We start from the raw sequence: 18516 nt of genomic DNA, 5'->3' as shown, positions 1-18516 counted from the left end.
CTCACAGGAAAGAACCGGCTCAAATAAACCAATCACTCATGAACCGGACATCACTAGTTCCTGATTCATCCATTGAACTGAATCGAGTCTCACTCCACTCACAAGGAAGAACCAGTTCAAATGAACAAATCATTCATAAACAGGAAAACAGTAGTATTCAGGGGAGGAGGGGGAGGAGACTGCTGGGGAAACAGAAGTGGTGTCTACAGGCACCGCATTTATATATATATACCCTCCTATATAGAGTACATGATGTCCCCAGAGGTGGCCTGACACCCCTTCCCCCACACTGTCTCTCCTCAGCTGCTTCAAGACAGCCCCCCCCCCCCCCCCCCCCCCCCGCACACTGGGAGTCATTGTCACTGCTGTGGTGTTTGACAATACATCTCAGTGGTAAATTATACAAATCCAAATCCAAATCCAAAAAAGCTTTATTGGCAGGACCAAATACATTTAGCATTGCCAAAGCAAAATAGAACATTAACGTGGGGGGGGGGGGGGGGGGGGGGTTGTGGGAATAAGGGAAGGACATGGGTATACAGTCCATAGGAGGATGTACGGGATGGTATGGGGGGGATGGGGTATATAGTCCATAGGGGAGGGGGGTATAGGCATACAGTCCATAGGGGAGGGGAGTATGGGGTTATACAGTCCATGTGTTATCATGTTCCTCTCAGTTGGTGGCAGGCCGTGACATATCGGGCAGCTATTTGCACAGTTTCTTCCTCTTCCCCCAGTATGATATAGAGTTTCCTCTCCTCATCTGTGGAGGTGAAATCTGCAATGTGGGCGGAGAGTCTTTGGAAATGGGCGGTCCTCAACGGTGTATATTTGCTGCAGTGTAGCAGGAAGTGGGCCTCATCCTCCAGGACCCCCTGGTCACATTGCCTGCACAGTCTCTCCTCCCGGGGCTTCCATGTCTGTCTGTGTCGTCCTGTCTCTATCTCCAGGTTGTGGGCGCTCAGACGGTACAGGCTCAAGGCCTGTCTATCTTTGTGGTGGTGTATCCTCTCCAGATATGGGGCCATTGTGTACTCCCTCTGTAGTGATTGGTAGATAGTGAGTTTCTGGGAGTTCTTTATGTCACTTCTCCATTCCTCTATGTATCGGTCCTTGCAGCTTTCTATCATTCCTTTTATTTGGGCTTTTGTCAGCCTGTGTTGGTGGTCTTGGCTGGGCTGGCTCTTGACGTTTTGTTTCAGAGAGCGTGGTATGGCCTCCCCACCCTGGCTCAGTGAGGCTTTATGGTGGTAAGTGCTGGGGTTGCTGCTCTGTATATGCGCCCAATATGAGAGCGCCCTCTGCTGGATGGTCAGCCATAGTGGGAATCTGCCTAGCTCTGCCCGGCAAGCTGAGTTCGAAGTGCTGCGATGGACTTGGAGAAGATACTTGCAGAACTCTAGATGGAAGATTTCTGTTGGGCTGGAGTCCCATTTTGATTGGTCAGGGTAGGTGACCGGGCCCCATACCTCACTGCTATAGAGCAGGATTGGGGTGATGATGCTGTTGAATATCTTTACCCAGACTCTCACCGGTGGTTTTAGGTGGTAAAGTTGCCTTCTGATGGCATAAAACGTTCTGCAGGCTTTTTCCTTCAGGGCCTCTACTGCTGGTTTAAAGCTCCCAGTTTGGTTAATTTCCAGCCCCAGGTAGGTGTAACTGTTTGTGGTCTCCAGTGGGCAGCCATTTAATATAAATGAGGAGGTGGGCATTTTTAGATTTTTTCTCTGGAACACCATCACTTTTGTCTTCTTTGGGTTGATGGGCAGTGCCCATGTGGTGCAGAAACTCTCCAGTACTGCCAGGCTGTCCTGTAGGCCGCTTTCTGTTGGGGAGAGCAGCAGGAGATCATCTGCATACAGCAGGAACTTCACCTCGTGGTCATGCAAGAGGAGGCCTGGTGCTGGGGAGGATTCCAGGGCTACAGCCAGTTGGTTAATAAATATGTTAAAGAGCGTTGGGCTCAAACTGCAGCCCTGCCTGACTCCTCGACCCTGCTTGAAGAACGCGCTTCTCTTCCCGTCCACTTTCACACTGCATTGGTTCCCAGTATATGAACTCTTGATGACATCATAGATTCTACCTCCTATTCCGCTCTCTAGGAGTTTTAGGAAAAGGCCTGGGTGCCACACCGAGTCAAACGCCTTCTTAAAATCCACAAAGCAAGCGTGTATTTTGCCGCGTGAGCTGTGGACATGGGTCTTGATAAGGCTGTGCAGTGTGTAGATGTGGTCGGTTGTGCGGTGGTTTGGCATGAACCCAGCTTGGCTTTTGCTGAGTACGTCCTGCTGTGTGAGGAAGGAGAGGATCCTTTTATTGATGATGCTGTTAAACAGTTTCCCCAGTGTACTGCTGACACAGATTCCTCTGTAGTTTGCTGGATCATATCTGTCCCCATTCTTGTAGATGGGTGTTATGAGGCCTTCACTCCAGGCCTGAGGAAAGGAGCCCGCACTCAGGATAAGGTTGAAAAGTCTTGCGAGTGCCTCATGTATGTCCGGGGGGCTGTATTTGATCATCTCTGGCAGGATGCCATCGGTACCGCTAGCCTTCTTACATTTTATCAGCTTTGTTCTTTCTCTTATTTCCTCCATCGTGATTGGTGTATCCAGGGGGTTTTGAAAGTCCTTGATTGTCTCCTCCATGTCCTTCAGCTTTGCGGCTATTTGTTTCTGTTCCGGGGTTTGGGCATTTTCTGGGATGTCTTTGTAGAGGTCCCTGAAGTAGTGGAGCCAGATGTGGCCATTTTGGATGTGGAGAGGGCTTTTCTTGGGCTTTGTCCCAATGTGGTTCCAGGTCTCCCAGAATGAGTTGTCTTGGAGGGAGTCCTCCAGCTGTTGGAGTTTGTGGGAGATGTGGCTCTGTTTTTTCCGCCTGAGGGTGTCTTTGTATTGTCTCTGTAGGTGGTCATGGGCTTCCCTTAGGTCCTGGTTGTTGGGGTCTCTGTGCTTTTGGTTAGAGGCTGCCCTTAGAGAATTACGTAGAGCCTTGCATTCACTGTCAAACCATTTTTGGGACTGTTTATTTGTGGATCTCTTAAAGTTGGTCTGCTTGAGGCCGGCGAGTACTGCCATGTTATATAAGATGTTGCTGAAGTCCTTCACTGCATGGTTGACACCTTGTTTGTTCAGTTCATATAGGTTGGTATGAAAGTTTGTCAGCAGTTCTTGGATTTTGGCAGTGTTGGTCATGTTGGTGAATTTGATGGCAGACTCTTTGGGCCATTTGAAGGATGGTGGCAGCTTGTAGAGACCGTTCTGGTGAGGTTGCTGTGTGGTTGGTTTATCGGTGGATTTCAGGTACAGCAGGATTTGGTTGTGGTCTGACAGGTGTGTTTCAGGGGTGACTATGAGGGCATTGATGTTTATGGGGTCTGTGTCTGTGACAGCATAATCTACCACACTGCTGCCTACATGTGAGTTCATAGTAAATCTCCCAAGAGAGTCACCCCTGGTTCGCCCATTCATTATGTATAGGCCGAGGCTCCGGCACAGGTTCAACAGGGATTTCCCACTTTTGTTTACTGTCTTGTCATAGCTGTTTCTTGCTGTCTGCATTGGTTCCTGGTAGTAGCTCTCTCCTCCAAGTATGTATGTGTTTCCCTCAGAGGTCAGATAGTCCTTCTCTGTGCCTGTTCTCGCATTGAGGTCTCCATAGATGAGCACTCTGCCCTGAGACTGGAAGTGGCTGGCTTCTCTTTGTAGGACCTCATAGATGTCAGGTTTGTAGTAAGGGGACTCTGTTGGGGGGATGTATGCTGCACACAGGTACATGTCAGACTGAGAGGTGAGGATGGAGCTGTTTATTTTGATCCAGATGTGGCTGTCTCCTCGTTTGATTGCTTTGATGTGCTCTGTGAGCTCCTCCTTATACCAGATTAGTATGCCTCCTGAACGGCGGCCCTGTTTAATGTTCCTGTTTTTCTGGGCAGATATGGAGAATTCCCGGTACCCCATGGGTACGAAAGATTCATCCTCTGCCCGGGTCCATGTCTCCAGGAGGATTTGGATATCAATGTTTTCAAGTCTCTTTTTAAAGTCTGGATCATTTGTTTTGGATCCAAAAGCTGAGGCGTTCAGCCCTTGGATGTTCCAGCTACTGATGATAAGGGATGTCATTTTGAGTCGGTTTACCTTGTAATGAGCAGAAATTTTCATAGGACTCAGTATTTTCAGGGGGAGGGTGGACACTGTTGTGGGTGTCACCTCAATCTGCTTTGTATATTGATAAGCAAAGTTCTGATTTCCGCCATGATGCTACCCTCTGTCGCTTTGTGTTGCCATTGTGGGGCAGGCGGTTTCCTACATGTTTTCCATGCTTGTGGGCTCTCTCTCTGGTGTTGGGACATTGTGGTTTGCTGTCTGATTGTTGAGTTGGGGCTTTCTTGGAGTCTCTGGGGTCTACTTAGCACCATGTCCTTTAGTTCCTTTGCTAGGCGGCTGACTCCTTGTTTGTCAAGGTGCTTGTTGTTGTACAGATGGTCGGTTGTGATTGTGGTGTGCTGTGCCAGTTGTATGTCTGGTGAGGATCTGAGACTGGAGGCCAGCTCTGCATTGATCTGTGTAATTGTCTGGTGAGGAATGTCTCTTCTTGGGAGCAGGGAAGAGAGGATAATCTTTGTGCTGGGGAATTTCTGCTGTGCCCTTTTAACCAGTTGTGACAGTTTGTATGTGATGGTTTCTTGGTCTGTGGTGTTTTCTTGTATAATGTCATTGGTGCCGGTGTGCAGGATGAGATGTTTTGGGTCGGTGAAATAAGGCTCATTAATGACCTGTGTTACTTGTTCAATAGTTGAAGTGATGATTTTGATGGCATGCATCCCTGGAAAGAGTCTTCTTATGTCCAGGTATTTTCCATTAGAGTCTATAACCAGCACAATGTCAGGACTGCGATGTTTATAGGAGCGATTTGCTTGGCGTTTAGGCTTGGGCTGTGGGTTGTTGGATGAGGCTGTGTTGGCAGTATTTGGAGAGGGGGCTGGATGGCTGTGATTGTCACTAGTCTCTTGGGTGATTATTGTATCCTGTGTGATGTGCGGAGCACTGTCTTTGGTCGGCATAGGTTTTGTGGGGGCCTTTGTGCTTTTTGTTGTCTCCTCTAACTTTTGTGGCTGTTTTAATATTTTTAATTTCCTGATCTCCTCTTTAAGTTGTGAGTTTTCCTCCTGTAGTTTTTGTAGGGAAATGTTGATATCATGCAAGGCTGCAGTGTGCTCAGCTTTCATCCTGGCTATTTCTTCTCTCAGTTGATCATTTGCATTTTTCACACCTTGGCTGCTTTTCCTTTCTTCCCTGAAAAGGGTGAAGTCCCTTTCTAATTGGGACAGACTTTCTCTGAGAGTCTCCAGGGAGGGGTGTGAGAAGCCTGGTGTCTGGTCTCTGGAGGGGGGCTGTTGTTTTGGAGATTGGTCTTCAGCCTTCTCTCTAGGAGCAGTCCTTGCAGATGATTTACGACCATTGTTTGTGTTGACAGAGTTTGTCTGGTTTTCTTTAAAGTTAATTGCAAGTCTTTCAATATCAGGATAACTCTTTTCGAAAATATTTAAGTAACGTTCTGCCCCCTGGATCAAGACACTGCCATTGTGGTATACAGTTACTGTAAGTGTAGTAACCTCTGGGTCCTCCTTGTCTTTTATTCTGATTTGTCTCCCATTCGTGATGCCATTTTTTTTAATGCTTTTTTCAAATTTTTCACAGATGGCAGTATGCCAAGCTTGGGTGTCATGTGTAAAAAATATCAGGTTTGTTCTTACTCTAGGGTTAGAGGAATAGTCAGCAAACAGGGTCTCTGGCATACATCTGTGTGGGCTTGAGGACCTTTGTGACGTCACGGAGGCATGTGACCACCGCCCACGTGACCTAGATGTGGAGGAAGGTACGTGTTCTGAAGGGACTATTATTATTATTATTATTATTATTACTGTATAGCTGTTGTTATTTTTAAATGTGAAAATATATCTACTGTTGGTGGCCAGCTAATGATTTCATTTTTTGGTCCAATCTTACCAAATCTGTGTAGTACAAGGGTAACCTGAGTGAATATATTGAATGGGTAGTTCAGAGAGTCCCTTATATATTATATAGAAATGGTAAGATTGGACAACTAATCTAAAAACGTAAACGCCAGCGTTTTGTGAGTGATTTTTTTTTTTAGCGTTTTGTGATTTCCCTATACCCTCCATTGAGGCAAAATTGCCCTAAAAATGGTACAGGCAGCGCTTTGGTGAGCGGATCGGAATTGAACCGCTCAGAGGTGAACTTTTTTATAGGGAATCATTGCACAAGCGATTTTGCCGATCGCCGGCACTTAAAAAAAAAAAAAAAGACAAACACCCTTCGGCTCCCTGCACACTATGATTCCGATTTGCAATTCCGATTTTCCCTGAATGCTATCAACAGAAAAACTGAGGAAATAACGCAGCATGCAGTAACGATTAAAAATCGGAATCGAAATTCCGATTTTTAATCGGTGTTTACATGCGATTCCGATTTTTAATCGTTACTGCATGCTGCGTTTTTTCCTCCGTTTTTCTGTTGATTGCATTTAGGGAAAATCGGAATTGCAAATCGGATTTGCAGTCTGCAGGGAGCCTTAGGGTGAGCAAGCCCTGACCAAGCAGTTTGGGGATCGTTATTGGGCAACTTAAAGTGAACCTTAAGTGTAAAAAATAAATTGAGTTTTACTCACCTGGGGCTTACCTCAGCCCCCTGCAGCTGATCGGTGCCCACGACGAGTCGCTCTGATGCTCCGGGTCCCGCTGGCGGCCACTTCCTGTTTCGCCGTCAGGACCCGTCAGGCTGGGGAACGCGGCTGTTTCTACGCGTTCCAAGCCAAAATAGCACCCCTATGCGGCCATATGGCCGCATAGAGGTGCTATTTTGGCTGGGAACGCGTAGTATCAGCCGCGTTCCCCAGCCTGACGCCGAAACCGGAAGTGGCCGCCAGCAGGACCCGGAGCATCAGAGCGACTCGTCGTGGGCACCAATCAGCTGCAAGGGGCTGAGGTAAGCCCCAGGTGAGTAAAACTCAAATTTATTTTTTACACTTAAGGTTCACTTTAAAGCTCCTTTTCCACTTGGTGCGATCCACTTCAAAAAGTGGATCGCTGCTTGTTTTCCAATCGCTACAGCACCGTGATTTACATTTAAATCGCTGTGCCTCTGTTCCTTTTGATTTTTTTTTGTGCATCACAATCTCCAGACTGCAAGATCATTGGTGCGATTGCGCTTTATTCCCAACGGTTTACAGTCAAATTGCAGTGAGTAAAAATTGATGGTTGTGCAATTGCATCGCAGCACCATTTTGCGATTGTAAGTGGAAAAGCAGCCTTAAAGGAGCCAACCATCAAAAAAAAGCTCTCCCCACTCTACTTACCCAGGGCTTCCCCCAGCCCCTTGCAGCTGACATGTCCTACGCTGACAGCTCCGCTCGCAGCTGCCAGCCTCGGGACTCCGGGCGGTGAAGAGGCCGACCTCCTGTAGTGCACATGCACCGCTGTCAATCAAGTCCATGTTGTCCGCGGTGTACTGCATAGGCACAGTAGTTCTGCGCCTGCGCAGTACACCGCGGACAATGTGTGCTTGATAGCGGCGCTCGCGCAGTAGAGTCGACCTCGAGGTTGCTCTCTGCACCGGTGGGGACCCAGGGCCAACAGCTGAGCGCGGAGCTGCAGTGAGGGACAAATCAGCTGCAAGGGGCGGGATGAAGCCCTGGGTAAGTAGAGTGGGGGGAACTTTTTTTGACTGATGACTCCTTTAAAATGAACCTTAAGTGAAAAAAATAAATTGAGTTTTACTCACCTGGGGCTTACCTCAGCCCCCTGCAGCTGATCGGAGACCACGATGAGTCGCTCTGATGCTCAGGGTCCCACCGGCGGCCACTTCCGGCCGCATAGGGGTGCTATTTTGGCTGGGAACACGTAGAATCAGCCAGCTTGACGGGTCCTGATGGCGAAACCGAAAGTGGCCGCCGGCGGGACCCGGAGCATCAGAGCGACTCGTCGTGGGCTCCGATCAGCTGCAGGGGGCTGATCATCTTTTGTGGTGCTGTACAGAGTAATCTCCAGACAGTAGAGGAGACCATCCTACCTGATCATAGCCCTGGGACCTGCATCCATGGGCTGCATCCTGTCAGGCAATGAGCGCGCAGGAGCGGAGCCTTGGCCATTGCCGTGCATGTATGTGGGATTGCAAGCGTTGCTTTGGTTGTAGTGCTCATTTTTGAAGCGGGCAGGCCTAATTGTCTAGTCGGTATATCATTTTTAGTTTTTCCACATCACATTTTGCCAGCAGCAAGCTTTTATCCAACAATGCCCAGTGAGGCACCCGTTTAAAATGGCGCAAGATAGCTGTAGTAGAATATCTGTGAATTCACCCATACTATGAGCTAACCTCTCCCTATTTTCACACAGAACAGAACTTGGTGGGTGCCTAACCTTAACTCGTGTCCCCACCCCGTGGGTACCTAACCTTAAAGAGGAACTCCAGCCTAAACAAACATACTGTCATTAAGTTGCATTAGTTATGTTAATTAACATAGATAGGTAATATAATCTCTTACCCACCCTGTTTTAAAAGAACAGGCAAATGTTTGTGATTTCATGGGGGCAGCCATCTTTTTGGTTGAAAGGAGGTGACAGGGAGCATGAGACACAGTTACAACTGTCCTGTGTCCTGATCACCCCTCCCAGTTGCTAGGCAACCAAAACAACAACATAGGAAATCCCATCATGCTTTGCAATGGAGGAAAAATGCCCGGGTAGTCTTCTATGAATGGGCGGAGCTTAAGGGCAACTGAAGTAAGAGGTATACGGAGGCTGCCATATTTATTTCCTTTTAATCAATACCAGTTTCCTGGCAGCCCTGCTGGTCTATCACCAGAAACAAGCATGCAGCTAGTCTTGTCAGATCCGACATTAATGTCAGAAACACCTGATCTGCTGCATGCTTGTTCAGGGGCTATGGCAAATAGTATTAGAGGCAGAGGTTCAGCAGGAGGGCCTGGCAACTGGCATTGCTTAGATGGAAATAACTATGGCAACCTTCATATACCTCTCACTTCAGTTGTCCTTTAGCTTCTGCAGAGCTAATAATTCGGATTAGGTAATAAAAACAAAGTTCTGATGCTGTGAAACTGTTAAAGAAACACCAAGCCTTTTCAGTGCTGCTGAGTAGATTTTTAGTCTGGAGGTTCACTTTAAGATAATTTCTGCCATGTCCGATCGCCGGATCGTTTCGCCACTCGATTCTGGATTGAACCGAATGGAAAAAGATAAGGAAAACGAGCGGAACATAGGAGGATTGACTGCGGAATCAAGCGGCGAAACGGTGGAGCGGGAGAATCGAGCATCAAAATCGAGCCGTGTATGCCCAGCATTAGGGGGACTCAGAGCTGAAAAAATAAAAAGATTTTATACATACCTGGGGCTTCGGAGGACGGCGGCGTGGGAGCAAACCAGGCGGATGGGGCTGGAGGAAGCCCCAGGTATGTATAAAATCTTTTTAATTTTGAGCTCTGGTACACCTTAACCTTGTATCCACAGTTTGCATAGCAGTCAGCCCCAGCGTCCACTATTGTAGTGGGTGCCCTTTTAAACAGGATGTGTCTCGTGCCCATTTAAACTCCCCCATGGATTTGGCCCTTCGAGGACTAGAGTTGGACAGCCCTGATCCAGATGAAAGTACTGCCGTCTCCTAGAAGCCAATTTAGCCGCACCATTGCACAACACCGTTAGCTTTGCTTTGTGGTATATTAAAGGGACACTTAAGCCAGGAATAAAAAATCAGTTTTACTTGCCTGGGGCTTCTACCAGCCCCCTCCAGCCATCCCGTGCCCTCGCAGTCACTCACAGAGCCTCCGGTCCCCACTGCCAGCTAGTTTCATTTTCACTGACAGGCCCTGACAGGGAGTCGGCTGGCTTTCTGCACCTGCGCAGGCCTGGCCACGTGTATCCTACGTCACGTTCCAGTCCGCCATAGCGTCCTGCACAGGCGCAGGATGCTATTGTGGACGGGAACATGAGGAAAAATACACCTGGCCAGGCCTGTCGGGCCTGTCAGCGAAAACGAAACTAGCTGGAGGCGAGGGACTGGAGGCTCCATGAGTGACTGCGAGGGTACGGGGCAGCTACAGGGGGCTGGTAGAAGCCCCAGGAAAGTAAAACTGATTTTTTATTCCTGGCTTAAAGAGAGTCTGAAGTGAGAATAAATCTCGCTTCAGACCTCATAGATAGCAGGGGCACGTGTGCCCCTGCTAAACCGCCGCTATCGCGCCGCTAAACAGGGGTCCCTTCACCCCCAAATCCCCTCGGGGCAGCGGCTAACTGCCGCAGGGCTAACCGCCGCAGCCCTGCCCCACACGCGTCTGTCAGCGCGTATCTCCGCCTCTCCCCCGCCCCTCTCAGTCTTCTTTCACTGAGAGGGGCGGGGGAGAGGCGGCGATGCGCCGCTGATAGATGCGACTGAAGGCAGGGCAGCAGCCGTTAGCCCTGCCTCCAGGAGCGACCAAGTCTGCGACCAAGTGACGCAGTGGGGGGTTTGGGGGTGAAGGGAACCCCGTTTAGCGGCGCTATAGCTATGAGCTCTGAAGCGAGATTTATTCTCGCTTCAGAGTCTCTTTAAGTGTCACTTTAAAGACTTCTTTATGAAGAGTGGCATTCTAGCCAGACTTTCTTCTCAACACCCATCCTCTTGTAGCGTGTATATGTGATATCTGACCTATGCATTCATCAATGTACTGTCTAATTCTCACTTTATGTATACTTCCTCTGTACAGATCACATGACCACCTCAGTGAGTATAGGTGAGTGACAGCTGGAGGTCACATGACTGAGAGGACAAGACAGGGCGTGTCCATCAATTTCTCCATGGAGGAGGGGAATATATAGGACACCAGGAGCTTTATAAGGACACCATGATGGAGAATCAGCTGCTCCTCACATCACCGTGTAAGAGTAGACTTTTATTCCTTGTAGAGAGAAATATCGAGGATCGACCTAGACCCCCCAGTATCTTATAAACACGTGGAAACTATGTATTCAGTCAGTGTGTGTTTTTCCTGCAGATGGATGCAGTAACATAAACCCACCAGAGAAATGTACAGGTCCTCTTTATTTCCAGGATTGTACACCGGAAGATCCCACCATCCCCCACCATTATCAGGTAGGTGGGACTGAGGGTCTCCAGAGACCCCAAACTCTATGTATGTATCTTCTGTGTTGCTTAACCTGTTGGGGACCACGTGTAGTAAATCCTACACCGCACTTGTGTGGCTGCCTAACCCTGATGCGGCGTAGGATTTACGCCATCTGCCATTTCAGCTCCCGACGCGATCGTGCGCACCCGAGAGGGGAGAATAAGCTGTCATACGACATCTGACATCTCCCCTCAGTGATCAGGAGCCATCGCGATTGGCTTGTGATCACTACGATCGCTGGCAGATCCTAGTGATCACCATTAGAGCTGCGGTGGGAGGGGTTTCCACTCACCTTCCTGACGTTCCCCCGTCGATCGTTGCTCCCCTCCACTCTGGCCGGCATCCCTACTGAATCTGTGTTAAGTGTCGGGTCCCGGCTTGATGACGTCATCAACCTGCGATCCGGAACTTAACGGCACTGTGAGTGGGGATGCCGGCCAGAGCGGAGGGGGCTAGAGCTGCTCATCGCTGGAGCCTGGGAGGTGAGTAAAGGCAGCTAGCAATACGGGGGACACCTGGCTACATTAGGGACACCATGCCTAGGTAGGTATACTGGGGATCCAGCTGCATCCCCCCGCATGTAAAATGGCCTGGTCCTTAAGCGGGGTTAGGCAGGCAGTCCCCAAAGGGTTAAAGGAAAATTGTAGTGAGAGTTATATGGAGGCTGCCATATTAATTTCCGTTTAAGTAATACCAGTTACCTGCCAGCTCTGCTGAGCTATCTGCCTGCAGAATCACACCAGAAACATGCATGCAGCTCATCTTGTCAGATCTGAGAATGTCAAAAACATCTGATCTGCTGCATGCTTGTTCAGGGGCTATGGCTAAAAGTATTAGAAGCAGAGAATCAGCAGGACAGCCAGGCAACTGGTATTGCTTAAAAAGAAATCAATATGGCAGCCTCTATATCCCTCTCACTACAGTTCTCCTTTAAAGAGAATCTGCAATACAAGAAGTGTCCCTGGGGGTACTTATCTCGGAGGGGGGACCTCTGGATCCTTATAAGGCTTCCCACGTCCTCCTGCGCAGCACCGATCCAGCGTTGGGACCCCAGACAGCAGCAGACCGCAATATTTACCTTCAGGATCCAGCACAGACGCAGTACCATCTTCCCCCTCGGGCTCCGGGGGAAATAAACAAGCCCGATCGAGCTCAATTTACAGTGCAGGCACAGATGTCTCTCGCAGTAGAGCAGACCCGATCGGGCTCAGCTATTTCCACTGGAGGCCGAGGGGGAAGTTGGTACTGCGCCTGCGCTGGATTGCAAAGGTAAATATCCCTGCAGGCGCTAGTGCTCCTGCATGCATTCATCAACAAGCTTGTTGGCAGATTTTCGGGGGGGTAACCAGCGCTGGATCGGGGCTTCTTTGGAGGATGGGGGAAGCCTTATTAGGATCCAGAGGGTTCCCCCTCCTGAGGTAAGTAGTCCCCCCATTAGCACTTTTTTTTTATTACAGATTCTCTTTAAAGGGACCCAGAGCAGTAAGAAAAAAAATAAATCAAGCCTTACCTGGGGCTTCCTCCAAGCCCCCGGCGACCTCTTGGTCCCCTCAGAAGTCCCCTGGTGGCTCCGGTAATCCTGGGACTTCAGCTGAAGTTGCGCATACGTGCCCCTGGCGCACACCCTGGGCGTTCTCTGAAGGCTGAACAGCGCATGCACAGGACTCCAACAATGACCGGCCCTATGATGTGAGTGTGCGCACACGCACAACTTCAGCCGAAGTCACCGGATTACTGGAGCCGCCAGCGGGACCACAGAAGGGACCAAAAGGATGCCGGGGTACCTCACAGGAAGGGAGCCCCGGGTAAGTCCAGATTTCATTTTTTTTTCTTACTGCTCAGGGTGCATTTAACTTTATATTGACTTTATTCATACAGACTGTATGTAAAATGCGTGTTTCATCTTGTGGGTTTAGTGTGAGGAACTGGCTGGCATGAAAATTGTGGTTAAAGAAGAAGATGAAGAAGAAGACATGGATGTGAGGAGTGATCAGTACTCTACAGAGGTGGGCGAACTGAGGACACTCAAAGAGGAAGAAGAAAACACATATCTGAGGAGTGACCAGCAGTCTATGGTGGAGGGTGATATGATAGCAACCATTAAAGTGGAGGAAGAGGAGACGTATAGGAAGAATGATCAGCTGTCTGCAGAAGTGGGTGAAATGAGGACAGTCAAAGAGGAAGACAAGGAGATGGATAATCAGCAACCTATGGAGGATGACGTGACCATTAAACAGGAAGAAGAAGAGACCAATGAGAGGAGTGACTGGATGTGTGTGAGGGTCGGTGAAATGATGGAAAACATAAAAGAGGAGGAATTTCCTGCAGATAGCACAGGTGAGCATTAGCGGGTTGTAGGCCTGAACGATTTTAGGAAAAAATTGAGTTGAGAGATTTCTGTCCGAAATCACAATTTTTATTCGATTCACGTTTACTTCACATCAATCATTGTTTCCCCTCCTCCCCCCTGCCCCGTGCAACCCTGTCCCTGTCTCTCTTTGTGCCCCCCTTTGTGTGCGTCCTCTCTGTGTCTCTCTCTTGCCCTCTTTTTGTCTTTGTGCCCCTTTTGTCTCTCTGTGCCCACTCTGGGCATTCAACAATTTCTGCTCAGTGTCTCTCTGTGTCCCTTTTGTCTCTCTGTTACCCCTCTGGGTCTCTCTCTGTGCCCGCTCTCTCTCTCTCTGTACCCGCCGTGTGCCTTTCTCTGTGCCTGCCCTGTGTCTCTCTGTGTCTTTCTCTGTGCCTCTTTTGTCTCTCTGTGCCCCCTCTGTCCCCCAAGCTGCAGCAGTGCTGGACATACTTCTAGCACAAGTCCATCGACGTCCGTCTATCCACTTCGACTCCTGCAGGCTCTAATGCACGGCATGCTTCCTGTATGTCATGTGACATACAAGAACCAGGAAGTATGCCGTGCACAAGAGCCATTAGATGGCGATAGAGGACAGACAGCGTTGGTCTCGTGTCGGAAGGTATGTCCAACACTGCTGATGCTGCGGGCCACACGTGCCAAGACTTGGGGGAAGTTTGAAGCCGCTTCTTCAAACTTCCGCTATTCGGAAATGACGTCATTGCAGAAATTGCCACTTTGACGATTCCGAAATTGTCATCTTGGTGATTGCGATTTAGGTTTAACCACTTCACCCCAAAGCGGTTTTTAACCTAACAGACGAGCGGTTTTCACCTTTTAGTGCTCATCCCTTTCATTTGCCAATAGCTTAAAGTGAACCAGAGACAAAGCACCCTCATGTATTTTACTATATATCAGTGGGGACATTAGAGAAAACACCTAACCTGTTCTCTGTTTCATCCTTCACTGCTCAGCCTGCTTCTGATCAGCCCTGATAAAATCCCCGACTAAACATGCAGTCTGGCTTTGCTATAATGACTCAGCTATAATAATTCCTGAGCAGAGCCAGCAGGGGGCAGGCTTGGGCTTGAAAAGACATTAGAGAACACAGACTCAGCTATAATGATTCCTGAGCAAAGCCAGACTGAATGCTCAGTCGGAGATTTTATCAGGGCTGATCAGTGAAGGATGAAACAGAGAGCGGGGTAGGTGTTTTCTCTAATGTCCCCACTGATATATATGGTAAAATACACAAGGGTGCTTTGTCTCTGGTTCACTTTAATCACTACTAATCCCAATGAAATTATCTATATCTTGTTTTTTTCACCACCAATTGGGCTTTTTGAGGTTGATATTTGTTTTCAGTAATTACTTTATTTTCTATGCATTTTAAAGGGAAAAACAAGGAAAAATGAAACCATACACTATTTCTCCAATTTCATCCCCAATAGTTTTAATATAAACACTGCGACTGTAAGTAAAACCAACACATTTTATCTGCCTAGCCTGGTTATCACAAGATTTTAATTACGTCCCTAGTACCAAGTATGGTGACAATACATTATTTGGAAATAAAGGTGTATTTTTACTATGGTGGTGTTTTTTTTCTCTCACTTATCTCACAAGCACGCCTGCAGGAATGCACTTGCATGCGCGGGAGCGTGCACTTGCACAGCCGCAGCAGCACTGTTTGACTTATTAAAACGTCCTGGAGCCGTTAAGAGGCTCTAGCAGGACGTTTTTAAAAGTCTTCTTGTCATTAAAGAGACTCTGTAACACATTTTTCAGCCTTAGTTCTTCTATCCTATAAGTTCCTATGCCTATTCTAATGTGCTCTGGCTTACTGCAGCCTTTCCTAATTGCACTGTCTCTGTAATTAATCTTATCTGCTTTCCTCTGTCGGCACAGTCGGGCTAAGGCTTGAATGTGTGGAATGTGCAGGGCTGCTTGTGATTGGATAGAAGCGATACACACCCTCTGCAGGCCCCCTGCACACTCTGTATGACTCACACACTCTGTTTATGTGAGCCTATCACAAGCTGGTTAGTTTGTTTGTAAACACTGCCTAAAACTGGCAATTACAAGCCAGGATTACAGCAGAGAGTGGCAGAAACAGCACAGAGGGGCACAGGAGAAAATAAGGAATAGAATGGTATGCTTTTTAGTGTAAGAATATTAGAGTACAGATTCTCTTTAAGTGGTTAAATTTGATTTATCTTTCAAGCTTAGCGGGATGTAAAATTCATTTAAAGTGTACCTGAGAAAAGAAAAGGATATAAATTCCTGGGGCTTCCTCCAGCCCCCTTCAGGCACTTCACTCCCTCGCTGCCCCCCTGGGCAGCCTCAATCCTCTGACAGCCTGTATGGTGACCCCCCTGATGATCCGTTTGAGAAAAGGAAAAGATTTCTCATGGGAAAGGGGGTATCAGCTACTGATTGGGATGGAGTTCAATTCTTGGTTACGGTTTCTCTTTAAGTGACAAGACCATATACTCTGTACAGCGCTGCAGAATATGTCAGCTCTATATAAATACTAAATAATAATAGCAGCCCCTGAACAAGCATGCAGATCAGGTGCTCTGACTGAAGTCAGACTGGATTAGCTGCATGCTTGTTTCAGGTGTGTGATTCAGCCACTATTGCAGCCAAAGAGATCAGCAGGACAGCCAGGCAACTGGTATTGCTTAAAAGAAAATAAATATGGCAGCCTCCATATACCTCTTACTTCACTTCCCTTTAAAGGTCCATCTTCGTTGCTCAGATTGATACCATATTCCTAATACATGAGGAGGAGATACTGTTGATAGTCTAAAAGTTCCATCTGCATTCCCTAATGTAGCATCAGTGACACTGCTTACTGTTATGCCAACATATATGACTTGACTGCGTAACTGTGCGTAACTGTACCATTTTTTCTCCAGGAGGGGGACACGATGTCAGGAAGACCTCCGGGGAACATCTTTTGTCGTTCCGAGAAAAGGCCGAGCTTGGCAAACAAACCTATTCTAGTTCTGAGTGTGGGGAATTGTTCCTATCTAAGCCAGATCTTCTGAGAGGGCAGAGAGTTCGTGAAAAGCTCTATTGTTCTGAGTGTGGGAAGTCATTTAGAACAAAATCTTACCTCCTTATTCACCAGAGAGTGCACACTGGGGAGAGGCCATACGCTTGTTCCGAGTGTGGGAAATCATTCAAATCGAATACAGATCTTACTAAACACAAGAGAATTCATAGCGAAGAGAAGCCCTATGCTTGTTCTGATTGTGGGAAATCGGTCAGAACAAAGTCAGAACTTGTTACACATCTCAGAGTTCACACAGGGGAGAGGCCCTACGAGTGTTCTGAGTGTGGGGGAAAATTCAAAGTAAGGTCTGCACTTGTTAAACATCAAAGTGTTCACACTGGTGAGAAGCCATTTGCCTGTTCTGAGTGTGGGAAATCCTTCAGAACACATGTATACCTTGTGACTCACCGGAGATTTCACACCAGTGAGAGGCCCTATGCCTGTTCTGAGTGCGGACTATCGTTCAAAACAAAATCACCCTTTCTTAGACACCAGAGAGTTCACACCGGCGAGAAGCCCCATGTTTGCTCCGAGTGTGGGAAATCGTTCACATCAAAATCAGAGCTTGTTAGACACCAGAGAGTTCATACTGGTGAGAGGCCCTATGCTTGCTCTGAATGTGGAAAATCGTTCAGCTCAAAGTCAGAACTTGTTATTCACCAGAGAGTCCACACTGGGGAGAGACCTTGCTCTTGTTCAGAGTGTGGGAAATCCTTTAAATTAAAGTCGGAACTTGTCAAACACCAAAGAATTCACACTGGGGAGAGACCCTATACTTGTTCTGAGTGTGGGAAATCATTCAGAGAGAAGACAACCCTTGTGAAACATCAGAGCGTCCACACTGTGGAGACCCCCTATGCTTGTCCTAAGTGTGATAAATCATTCAAAGCAAAGTCAAGCCTTGTAAAGCACCAGAGTGTTCATACCGGTGAGACCCCATAAACTTGTGCTGAGTGTGGGTAAACTTTCAGAACAAAGTCACACCTCGTTTTTCCTCAGAGAGTCCACACTGGTGAAAGGCCCTACACATCTCCTGAGTGTGGGAAATTGTTCAGATCAAAGTCAGATCTTCTAAAACACCAGAGACTTCACACAGACGAGAGGCCCTATGCTTGTTCCGAGTGTGGGAAACCATTCCGATTAAAGGCAATCTTATGAAACACAAATGTTAACAGTAGTGATACACCTTATACTTATTGTGCATCAGAGTGTCCACAACTGTGTCGTCCCTTTTTTTTAATGCTCTCTACAATAAAAGCTATAGCCGCACCAGAGGGTGTAAGGACATAGTAAATCAGTAGATGGCGTCACTCCGCGAATGAATCAGCCGAATTGTCCTTTTCACAGAACAACTTCTATGATAAGCTTGTTAAGAAAAAGCTGTGAAGGTGTTGCAGCTACAAAAATGAGTTTAACATTATTAAAGGGAACTTAAAGTGAGAGGGATATGAAGGCTGAAATTATTTCATCTTAAAGGACACCCGAGGTAAAAATAAACAAATGAAATAAACGATTGTATCTGTCTCCCTTCTCCTAACAACGACTTTTTAAGATATTCCACAGTTTTATTTTATGTTTAAATCTACTTTTCAAGTTTTAACTTTTTTATTGTTTTTGCTCAATGACACATTCATTGAAGTATGACAGAGCTAAAATCTATGAACTAGTGACCCTTTTTATCTCTTTCCTGCTCTCAGAAGTCATTTTCTGCTAGGAAGGTGTTTTATAGTTGGAATTTATCAGTGAGGGTCTTCTGCCACTCACTACCGCGCTTCCTCCTTCCGGCTTGAAAGAGGAAGCACAGTAGTGAGTCATGCAACACGGCTTTCATTATGCCTATGAAGCGTAATGGAACGCCGACGTCCTGAAGACTTCTGGTAAGTTAACCCCTCCTATCCCGCGGTCAAACCTGAAG

The 18516-nt window shown here is 47.5% G+C and overlaps 1 protein-coding gene across 1 annotated transcript in view; it reads left to right on the top strand.

Annotated features, from left to right (window-relative positions):
- The window catches only part of LOC137547352 (zinc finger protein 345-like), a 32962-nt gene extending 14869 nt beyond the window's left edge, over positions 1-18093 (top strand). The window contains exons 2-6 of the mRNA XM_068270861.1: positions 5758-5874; positions 10774-10945; positions 11062-11159; positions 13110-13530; positions 16462-18093. Coding sequence (XP_068126962.1) covers positions 10912-10945; positions 11062-11159; positions 13110-13530; positions 16462-17543 — 1635 coding nt within the window. The 5' untranslated portion in view covers positions 5758-5874; positions 10774-10911 and the 3' untranslated portion in view covers positions 17544-18093. The remainder of the gene's footprint in view (positions 1-5757; positions 5875-10773; positions 10946-11061; positions 11160-13109; positions 13531-16461) is intronic.
- Positions 18094-18516: the final 423 nt, after the last annotated feature.

The sequence above is a fragment of the Hyperolius riggenbachi genome, chromosome 2 (assembly GCF_040937935.1).
Source record: "Hyperolius riggenbachi isolate aHypRig1 chromosome 2, aHypRig1.pri, whole genome shotgun sequence".
NCBI classification, from domain to species: Eukaryota; Metazoa; Chordata; class Amphibia; order Anura; family Hyperoliidae; genus Hyperolius; species Hyperolius riggenbachi.
Note: the sequence above shows the minus strand (reverse complement) of the source record. Positions and strands in the feature narration are given on the sequence as shown.